Consider the following 11,472-nt stretch of genomic DNA (forward strand, 5'->3'; position numbering starts at 1 on the left):
AGGTAGGTCTTCATTATTGTTTTTCAATTCAGCTAATTTAATCAAAATAACATCGTTTTGTTATTTCTAAAGGCCCAAAAAAAGTAGTTTAATTGCCAACCCTTTTATTCTTTTATTTTTAAGCTATTATTATGTTATGGTGACTTATTTTGAACATAGTTTATATGGATAATTATGTTATATTTATTTTTTTTGTGGATATTTATATTGAATATGGTGATTTATGTCACACCCTACTCCTCATAAGATGTAACATGATCCCATAGTATATCTAATAAATTACCGTACTTCGCCTACCGATAACCCATTAAATAAACTACAAGGGATTTTAAAACCATTTACGATTATTTTTATAGTGATCGGAATGTTGGATATTTATTAAAAAGCGTTTAATTGAAATTTTGGTCGTAGATCAAATCCTCGCTTAAAATCTGGCGTTACGAACATTTTTCAGAATTTTGGCAGAGTGCTGGTTGTATTTTGAGAAAACAGTTCTTCAAAACCTGAAAAGAAAAGCACTCCCAATATGTTTTCTCAACCATAACTCCAATAAAATCCATTTCACCTCCCAATTCAATCCCATACAAGAAGCTCAATTCGCAATCAAACGCAATTTGATTTAAAACAACACTGAACCATCTCATTTCAATCTTACAAATTTTTAATGTAAAGGAAATAAGTTATCATTCACAAAATACAAGAATTTAAATATTTACATTCATTGAAGTACTAAAATTAGTATAACAAAACTTTATAAGTAATTAAAATCTCAAACTAATATTACAGTAATTTGCATTTGATTACATTCCAAAATAATATTACAAAAGTATTTATGCAACTGCTCAAATGAAATTACATACATATAATTACATGATTACATCAGAATCTAATGTACAAGGGTATACCTATAATATACCCGAAGCCAGTCCCTATGTGTCTTCAAGATGCAGCTTCAAGTGATCTCACTCAACTGCTCTATCCTTACTTCCACCTATGACAGCATACAAAGTTATTCTTTGAGTGGTGAACTTCGATTAGTACACAATTATAATTTAAAATATAATATAATATACATTGACAAAATTATAACAAGAATTTGGAAATCCTTAAATTCGTCAAAATTCCAAAAATCAAAATAAACGCTGCCAATAAGATAAATCATTTGTTCAAATGACCTTGATCAATAATCACAATTTATCAAATCATAAATAGACATTTAAAATAATCCCATCCATTTATGAAAATAAAGGGTAAATTTCACTAAAATCAATTATGCACAAATCTCATTTTAAAAACACCATTGTTCATTTTTCCAAAAACCATTCTTAATCTTACTAACTTTATGCAGGACTAATCCGTAAGGGCCAATCTTCAAAGTGATTCTCACTCCTTATGGTCGGGGAGATCGAATCGTGCACATTACATCCATAACAAATTACTTCCGAAAAGGGCCAAGTTTAACTTAGATCTAACCTCTGATAAGAGGAAGATCTAAGCATGTGCACGTACCATGGTAATCAAAACAAAGCTAAATTCAGTATCTCCTCAACAAATGAGGGACGGGTAATAACATATCGAGCATTTGTAGTGAGATATAAAACAACATCACAATTCAAAGCATAATTTTTCCTTTTTCCACATAAATCATTTTCCAATCAAACTTTTTCCAAAGCAAATTTTATTCGATCTATAAGAAAAATAAAATCATAACTTATCCATTTCCCAAAACTAAAGTCATTCATATTGTAACACATTTCAATAATTGTTGGAATAAAATAAATTCAATAATTGATAAACATAATACATAAAGAAAATAAAATCATTTAAGCAAATGAAATATGCAAAATCTTATAAATTGAAGACTAGTTGTGCACAAACCTCTTTGTTGACTTAGTTTACTCCAATTTTCGTTTTTCTTTCGAAGATCCCTTTCCAACTGAAACACATAAATTTAAAATGCTTCAGTATCCCTTCTCAAATCATTTTTTTATAACTAATTCCAATAATTCATTTTTATAGACTTATCCTACCCATTACGATTTATAAATTCGGGTCTTCTACATTTTTGTTTATAGTGGCACTATTTATTACACCATTCAAGTCAAAATGTTGATTTTTTTTTATATTAAATAGGTTTATTAACTCTAATTGCACCCACATACCATATTTTGGGTGTCAAATTTGTTAGCATTGATTGTCATTCCAAATTCAAAGCTTCCTAAGAGAAATTGTAAATTTTCAGTTTTGGATCACTATTTTCTACTATTCAATTAGTCTGGTTATTGTAGGAATTTGGCTAAGTACCCTTCATCAAAGTTGTTCCTTATTGTCTTAGATTTAATTCCCTTTTTTAATCACTCCATTTGGAGTTTTGTAGCCCAAGTTATGCCTATTTTTCTAAGACTGGCCGGATTGGTAACAACCCAGAAATTTTGGGAAATTTCTGATTCTGGCAGTTTTGGTAACCCCAAATTGACTTGGTTATGGACAGAATTTGGGTTTGTGTTCTTCATAAAAGTTGTAGTACTATGTCAAAGCTTTCTAATGGTTCAAAAATCATATCATTTGGACCTACCTAGACCAAGTTATGGCCAAATGAACAAATACTGTTCATTTGGTCATTTTTGTACAATGGCAGTGTGCCAATTCCCTGTTTGACCTAATTGTTCACTAACTTAAAGTCATTTACAGGCCAAGGTTGCTACATGAAAATTGAGGCATTATGTGTCTAATTTCATCTCCAATTGGCCTCACACCAATTGGAGTGGCAGAATTACAGTTTTGATCCTTGGAGTTGACCAAGGTCTGGCTGTCCAGAATTGGATCCTTACCAATCTGAATTCAAGGTCATTCCTCACCATTCTAACACACCCTAATTGGCCCCAATTGACCATCTTGAGTCTCAATTAGGTCAATTTGCCTCAATCTCAAAAATCTCCAATATCTTTTTCAATTCCTCATTAGCCAAGAACCCTAATTTCCTAAATTCCTCAATTCTTGCAATTAAGGTGTTCTAATAATCTCTACATGCTTAATCAAGCTTACATACATAATTAATTGAACTAAAACACTTCAACATCTCCTAACCCCATGGCTGCCAAATTTTCACTTCCATTATTCAAGCATGGTTTTCTTTATTTCTAATGAAATTTCATCACATTTAAACTTAAATCCATGAATTTGATAAGAATCTAAGCTTGAAGTTGCACTTACCTCAATTTGTGAATTCCCTAGTTCTTCAATTCTCTAATTTTTCTCTTCCTTCTTGCTCCCAAAGAGTTTATCTAGGTCTAAGGGTGAGATTTAATGTTGGGATTTGGGGGATTTATGGAAGGGAACCAAAGAAATTCAAGCTTTTATCCTTTAACAATGGTGGAGAAAATTAAAAGAGAGAGAGATGAGAGAGGGCTACGGCTAGGAAGAAGAAGACCCTCCTTTTCATTTTTTTTTCATTTAAGTGTATTTATCCTTATTTTGACTTAGTCAAATTAGTTAATTAAATTTATAATTATTTATGAAGTCATAGTTGCATCATCATGATGATGTCATAAATTGTTTTAATTTTCATTTCATTTCATTTCTTTTGTTTTTCCATAACTTCTTCAATTTAATTCTATATTTCACAATTTTAATTTCTCACATTTTATTGGACAATTAGGCCAAGAGTCACCTCTAAGGGTGAATTGACCAATTTGCCCCTCGCCAGTCTGATCCGATTTACCAATAATTCTGTATTATTTTCAGAACCCTAATCTAATTATTTGATCTGGTTCTCTATATTTTCCTGTGATTTTCATATTTTTCCTAACTTCACAATAATTCTTTATAGTGTCACAATGCTTCGTATGAAAATAGGGCTATAACTGACCTCGCAATCACTTCCCGGTACGGTCAACCATCGCTGTGACTCTCGGCTCATTTAACCCATTGTGCTTTGTTTTCTGAATTTTCATTTCATCATCATAAAGTGGCTGTTTATTTTTATTCAAGACTTTTCTAGATGACTTAAACATGGTTCTAATCCTCTTAATTATCCGGACCGACACTAGTCACCGAAATAGTAAAATACACAGGACTATGCATGTAGGGATGTTACAATTTACATTAAATTGATAATGTTATTATATAGAATTTTATGCTGTGGTTTGGTTCAATCCTAGAAGAATCTTAAATTCTTAACTCTCTGCTTTCACCAATTTTTAGACCAAGCTGTGTCTAAAAACCATGGTTTGCACTGATTTTAAATTGAAAATCAATAATTTTAATTCTTTGATTTAAAGAGACTAAATAGTGGACGTAATATTTTCAAACTTAGAAGATCTAATTTCAACTCTCCAAAGAGATTAAATCAATTTGTAGGATTTTCTTTTGTTCTTACTTTAATTTTGATTTTAATTCAATTTAAGTTAGATTTAAATTTAATTTGATTTTGATTAAATTTCATAATTAATTTTTTAAAAAAATTAAGATTGATAAGAAATCATATTGAATTATATTAGATCAATTAATTTTTGTAACACTCCGAATTTTTAAATAATTATTTTATGTGTAGTTATATATTTTTTACTGGTTTGGCGGGCCAAGGAAAGGCAATATGATATTGTTGTGATGTGGGCTTGAGGCCATTGGATGTAGAAGTGTTGTTCAAGTTGCCTTACAGGTTGGGTAGGTCCTTGGTACAGAGAAAATTCTGTCAAATTTATGGCATAAATTTAGGATGTCTTTGACTCTTTAACTTTCTTGTTTTTTTTTTAATATTAATAAATTCATGAATATAATTTTTTAGGTGATTCAGGTCAACCCTCCTCCTCAACCCAGCCGCCTTAGTGATCTTCGGTTAATCTGTGAGTAGATATTAATTTTAATTATGATTTCAATATTATTGTATATTTAAGGCATACACATGCATTCACTTATAAATATATACATATAGCTAAATCTTAGGCAAGGTTTGTATTACATCTTTATTAGATGAAATTGTTGTGAGTGTCACCTTAAGGTAATTTAGAGTTGTGTTAGTGTGTCGGTGTGCTTGTAGTGTGATATTAGATATAGGTAGGACAAGTAGAACGGTTGGACCTTGACTCACTGGGACCCAATCTTTTTTGTGGATAAATCGAGGTGAGTATGGCTTTGAGTTGATCTCACTGACCCCCTGCATTTGGATTATTAAGAGAAAATCCGGCTTGAGTGGATCTCGCTGGCAGGTATTGGAGTAAGAGAGATGTATAGAGAATTAGCTCACATATTTATATACACTGATGTGACACACGGGTGTATGAGTGTTCTAAATTATCTTTTGTGCGAGTATTTTTGAATTTGGTTGAATATATTTGTATATGTTGTACTTCATACTTAGGGATGCATTAGCCTTAGATAGTTATAGAAATTGTATTTAAAATCAATATTTTACCCTATGAGATGATCACTCACTCATGTTCAACTATTTTTCCCAGGTGACAGGAGGGCTCTTTGAAATTAACTTGCTTTCTTTCTCACAGATTTACCGGTAAAAGTTTTATTATGATTTTATTTTCTTATTTTCTAATTTGGAACTCTGAATGTGTTAGTAGTATTCTAATTTTGATTTGGGACTGTAATAATTTATTTCTTTAAAGTTGTAAACATATTATATGGTTATGTCGGTATGTATGGAATGAGTATTTGCTTAGGATTAGGGAGCTGAGCTCCCATTGGATTAATATATGTTTGTTTGGGGATTGTGAGGGTGACCTGAGCTCTCCAGATATTGATATATTGTGATAATAGGTAGGAGTGAGTTAAAAACTCTCTATTGGATAGTCTAATTTATGGTCGGATTTTGTCTGTTTATTTCCTTGTGACAAATTTATTTCAATTTAAGATTAAATATTGTTAAATTGATTCCAATTTTTTTTATTTAATTTTAATTTCATATTAGATCATTTTATTATAAATCATAACTAAATCATTAGCAAGGTGGACTTCTAGTTCCATTTTTTTTATTTTTTTAAATAATTTTAGTTATTTTTTTATTAAATCACTTTAAAATTCTTAATTAAGAGTATATTTAGTCTTTAATTATATATATGTGTGTACTTCATATTTAAATATCATATAATTAAAAATTGCTAAATTTTATATTATATATGATAGACTTATTTTAATATAAAACTCTAAACTTAAATGAGAAAAGATTTTTTATGACGATAATTGTATCTAAAATTATTTTAAAAAATCAAAATTTAAATTAAAACTATACAGAATTGGAAATTTAAATTAAAACTATACAGAATTGGTTAAAAAAATTCACAGCTTCATATGGGAGGATTTCTATGTTAGGGCAAAGTTATGATCTATTTTTGAGGAGCTTAAATTAGCCTAGCAAAGTGGTTATCGTCGGATCTCTATTGAGAGTGACACTTAATTTGCTTGCTATTTAAATTGTCGATGGTATTTCTCCTACTCTTGCTACCCTTCGATCTATGGTTCATCCCATTCTTCATCTTCCTCAGCTTGATTGGAATGTTAGCATTGTTCATATTTTTCGAGAAGCTAATGCTTGTGCTGATTGGCTTATTGGTTCAATTTTATCTCTTCTTATTGCTGTCCAGATTTTGGATGTTCTTCTAGCGGGGCTTTACTCGGAGAAATTATTAGGTGTATTCGGTACATATATATTATCTTTCACAATTATGTAGGACTTACTCTCCACATCATAAAGATAATTCACTTTTTAGTAAGAGAGAAAACATTATTTTTTAGTGCTCCCGAGGTATATAATAATTAGCCCTTTGCCCCTTACTATTGTGCGATGCTAGGGTGTTTCCCACAAGGAGGTTTTTTAGTGTGTTTTGTTTTTTTATCTATACTCTCATTTAAAAAAAATAAAATATTAAAAAGAATTAATTGAAATCGTGCCTAAATTTAATTTAATTCTGATTCCTAAAATGAAATCGAACCGCATACCGTTCTAAATACTGCCCGTAGATTAGCGGCTTTATCGGCCTGCGATCGTCGCCGTCTGTTCTCAGCCTGTCAAAATTAGACAAGATTCCTTGTTCCCTTTTTGGCTCAACTAAGACTACAAATCCACAAGTGGCCGATGAGAGTTGGGAATGCTCACGCCACTGATCAATCATTTGTTTGTATTTTATTTTTATTAATTTATTTCAATTTAAATTTAAATTTAATATTTTATAAATTTAAAAATAATTCCAATACTATTAAATTAGTATAGATTTTCATTTTATTTCAGTATTTAAATAAATTATACCATAATAAATTGCATTATTAAATTCATTAAAAAAAATAGAAATGTTAATCAATATGTGTATGTTCTAACATTACCTAATTGTAAATAAATAGTTTTATTAAATTAATATTACGAATTAAATAACAAAAAATAGGCTTTTATAAATATAATTTTTTAGATTTATTTATATATAAATAGAATTTGTTTCATCTAGTTCATGCAAGTTAATTAGGGTAAATTAATTATTTTTCAATTTTATATTATATAATAATTAATAATTATGTCTTTATATTTTAAAAAATATATTAAAATATTCATAAATTTTGATGAATAATTAATGCATTTTAATTCTCCAATAATTTGAAAATAATAAAAAACATTATTATTATTATTATTATTATTATTATTATTTTAATATGTTCTTCAAATGATTCCCATATGATCAATATGGTCAAAATGTAGTACACTAGTGTAAGCTTCTTAGCAAAGATGTTTTTACAAATTATAAAAATAAATATTATGTTTTAATAAAATTTCAATTATTCATATAAACATAAAAAAATCTAATTAATTGATGTCATGATCATTTATATGAGACGTGTTTCATATGTCCTTTTTTTTTATATATTATGATCTATCCTAAATGTATAATAAAATTCACATATAAAATAATCCATATATTTCTTTTATATATGATAAATAAGATTTAGGCTCTATGGAAATGTCTTAATCGGGAGGTCAATAGCTATTAGCAATTTCAAATTCAGGGTATGTTTAGCATTGTCGTTAAAACTGCTGCCGTTGATAATTAGTTAGAAAATATTAAAAAATAATTTAAAATTAAATTTAATAAATTTTAATCATAAAAATATTAAAATAAAAAATAATTTTTTAAAATTACTTATTTCAATAGTATCTAAAATAATATTTTTTCCTTCAAAAGTAATTCTGCCTTTACACCTTTAATGTCAAATAAATACTTAGTTTTAAAAGATTATAGAAAATTTTCAATGTATATAAAAATAATGCTCTATCTCTCACAAAATATAAGTCATCCTTATAATATAGTAGATTTCAAATAATTATAAGAGATAACACATTTGTATTGAGCACATTTAATAATCTCCCCTTAGTTTTAACTTAGTAGTTTGATTCTCAAATCGATGCCAAAATAATAATAATAATAATAATAATAATAATAATAAAGAATTTTAGCAATTATTATCTCCTATGCCGTTCACGAGAGGTACGGGAACTGGATATTGATACGCAAAAGAAAAGCAAACGCAGCTCTGGCATCATTTGTATTTATTGAGAAAAATTCGCAGTTGCCTTACTTGTGGCCATCGTCTCGTGATGTTGACCTCCTGATTCATTTATAAATACTCACTATCATCGGACACCTTCCAACCAAAACTAAAACCTAGCAAAACCCAAGATATGGAGAGATACACTTGTTCTTCTTCAAGCCAAATTACACACATTATTATATTAATGCGCCTCTTTGTTTTTATGTCTGCGACCTTGGTGCATGGCCAAGGCACTCGTGTTGGTTTCTATGCTACTACATGTCCTAGAGCTGAATCCATTGTAAGCTCAACTGTTGCAACACATTTTCGATCTAACACTGCAATTGCTCCTGCTTTGCTGAGGATGCATTTCCATGATTGCTTTGTTCGAGGTTGCGATGCTTCTGTCCTTATTGATGGTTCCAAAACTGAGAAAACTGCCCAACCAAATCTTGGGTTGAGAGGCTATGAAGTTATTGACGATGCCAAGACTCAGCTTGAAGCTGCATGTCCTGGAATTGTTTCTTGCACTGATATTCTTGCACTTGCAGCCCGTGACTCTGTTGTTCTGGTAATCATCACATCTAATTAATCATGATGTTGCAATTCATCAGGACATTCAAACTATAAATGCTTATTTTAGCAGAGTTATAGATCAATGTCTATATATATACATATGCTTATTGCTAAAGGTAGCTTCTTCAAATTTCATGCAGACTGGTGGACGAAGTTGGCTGGTGCCTACCGGACGTGGAGACGGCCGGGTGTCATTGGCATCCGAAACAACTGATTTGCGTGGCTTCAGAGAATCCATTGATTCCCAAAAGCAAAAGTTCTCTGCCAAGGGTCTTAACACACAAGATCTTGTCGTACTTGTTGGTAAGCTTTAACATTATAATATGTCCTTCCTATATTCTGCTATGGTTATGTACGCGCTTGATTCAGTAATGTAACACTTTTCTTCTTCTATATACAGAAGGACACACCTTGCCAGTTCTTTAGTTACAGATTATACAACTTCAATGGCACCGCAAGTTCTGATCCTTCCATTAATGCTTCGTTCCTCCCTCAACTACAAGCACTGTGTCCACAGAACGGGGATGGGACAAAGCGAGTTGCTTTTGATACAGGTAGTGAAAACAGATTTGATGCATCTTTCTTCACCAACCTGAGAAATGGGCGAGGAATACTTGAGTCTGATCAGAAATTGTGGACTGATGCTTCGACGAGAGCAATTGTTCAACGTTTCCTGGGTATTACTGGTTTGGCTGCATTCAATGTTGAGTTTGGAAGATCCATGGTTAAGATGAGTAACACTGGAGTGAAGACAGGCACTGATGGTGAAATTAGGAAGATATGTTCTGCAATAAACTCATGATAATGCCAAGAATTTCCCATGCCCAAAAGAAAAAACTTATCTAAATCTAGTTTTCAAAATCGAGATATAAATATATGAATTTTATCTTGTATATTGTATTTTAAATTTAAGATAGACTTGGTCTAAGCAGAACTTTCCGTATGGGAATACATATCTTCTATTGAAAGTGTGAAAATCTATCTTTTATCTTGTAAAAGAATAATGATATGATTTATTACATAGGGATGAATATTGATGTATTTAGCTTAAGCTGATAATGAAATGATAATGTTTTCAAACTATATATATATATACTCAACTCAACTAAGCCTTTATCCCGAAAATTTGGGGTCAGCTATATGAATTCACTTTCTCCACTCTAAACGATTTTGGGTTAAATCCTAAGAAATGTATAATGCTTATAGGTCATGTTATACTACTCTCCTCCAAGTCAATTTAGGTCTACCCTTTTTTTTTCTTTCTATCCTCTAACCTAATGTGCTCTACTTGTCTAACTAGAGCCTCTGTATGTCTACGCCTCACATGACCAAACCACCCCAATCTCCCTTCTCTCAACTTATTTTCAATTGGCACCACTCCTACATTTTCTCTAATAGTCTCATTATGGACTTTATTTAGTCTAGTATGGCTACTCATCCACCTTAATATTCTCATCTCTGCAACTCTTATCTTAGACGTATACGACTCTTTCAGTGCCAAACACTCACTACCATATAACATAGCCGGTCGTATGGTTGTACGGTAAAATTTTCCTTTCAACTTACTGAGAATTTTACGATCACATAACACTCCCGTGACACGTCTCCACTTCAATCATCCGGCTTAATCCTATGACTAACATCCTCCTCACATCCCCTGTCTACTTGAAGGACTAAGCCTAGATATTTAAAGTAATTACTTTGGGATAGTACCATTCTATTCAAACTAGCTCCTTCCCTATCACTAGTTTGGCCTTCACTGAACTTGCAATGCATGTATTCTGTTTTTGTTTTACTTAACTTAAAACCCTTTGACTCTAGAGTACTTCTCCAAAGCTCTAGCTTTCTATTGACTCATTCTCATGTCTCATCTATCAGAACAATATTATCCGCAAACATCATGCACCAATGAATACTCTCTTATATATGTTTCGTTAATTCATCTAAAACTAATGTAAAAAGGTAAGGGCTTATGGTTGATCCTTGGTTTAATCCAATTGAGATCGGAAAATCTCGTGTCCCCTCCCACTGTGTGCACAATAGTAGTTGCTCCTTGATACATATCTTTCAACACTTGTATGTACCTAATAGATACCCTCTTTTGTTCTAACACATTCCATAAGACATCTCTTGGAACACTATCATAAGCCTTCTCCAAATCAATAAAAACCATGTGTAGATCTTTCTTCACATCTCTATATTTCTCCATCAAGCTTCTAATGAGAAAGATCTTTTCTATAGTTGAACGACCGGGCATGAAACCAAACTGATTCAGAGAGATAGAAGTATCATGACGTAGTCGATGCTCCACAACTCTCTCCCACAACTTCATAGTATGGCTCATGAGTTTAATTCTCATATAGTCTGAGCAAC

At 31.0% G+C, this 11,472-nt stretch overlaps 1 protein-coding gene across 1 annotated transcript; it reads left to right on the forward strand.

Moving 5' to 3' along the window:
• The first annotated feature begins 8,674 nt into the window (after positions 1–8,674).
• Positions 8,675–10,182, forward strand: LOC131183444 (cationic peroxidase 2-like). The gene is made up of 3 exons (XM_058154212.1): positions 8,675–9,094; positions 9,240–9,408; positions 9,492–10,182. The coding sequence occupies exons 1-3, from the start codon at positions 8,675–8,677 to the stop codon at positions 9,899–9,901; spliced, it is 999 nt and encodes a 332-aa protein (XP_058010195.1). The 3' UTR covers positions 9,902–10,182.
• Positions 10,183–11,472: the final 1,290 nt, after the last annotated feature.

The sequence above is a fragment of the Hevea brasiliensis genome, chromosome 9, assembly GCF_030052815.1.
Source record: "Hevea brasiliensis isolate MT/VB/25A 57/8 chromosome 9, ASM3005281v1, whole genome shotgun sequence".
NCBI classification, from domain to species: domain Eukaryota; kingdom Viridiplantae; phylum Streptophyta; class Magnoliopsida; order Malpighiales; family Euphorbiaceae; genus Hevea; species Hevea brasiliensis.

Excerpts from the sequence above, each read along its gene's own strand:
- LOC131183444 (XM_058154212.1), top strand. The coding sequence starts at position 8,675 with ATGGAGAGATACACTTGTTCTTCTTCAAGCCAAATTACACACATTATT. Across the intron at positions 9,095-9,239 it reads CCCGTGACTCTGTTGTTCTG|ACTGGTGGACGAAGTTGGCT; the intron begins GTAATCATCACA and ends AATTTCATGCAG. Across the intron at positions 9,409-9,491 it reads TGTCGTACTTGTTGGTAAGC|ATATACAGAAGGACACACCT; the intron begins TTTAACATTATA and ends TTTTCTTCTTCT.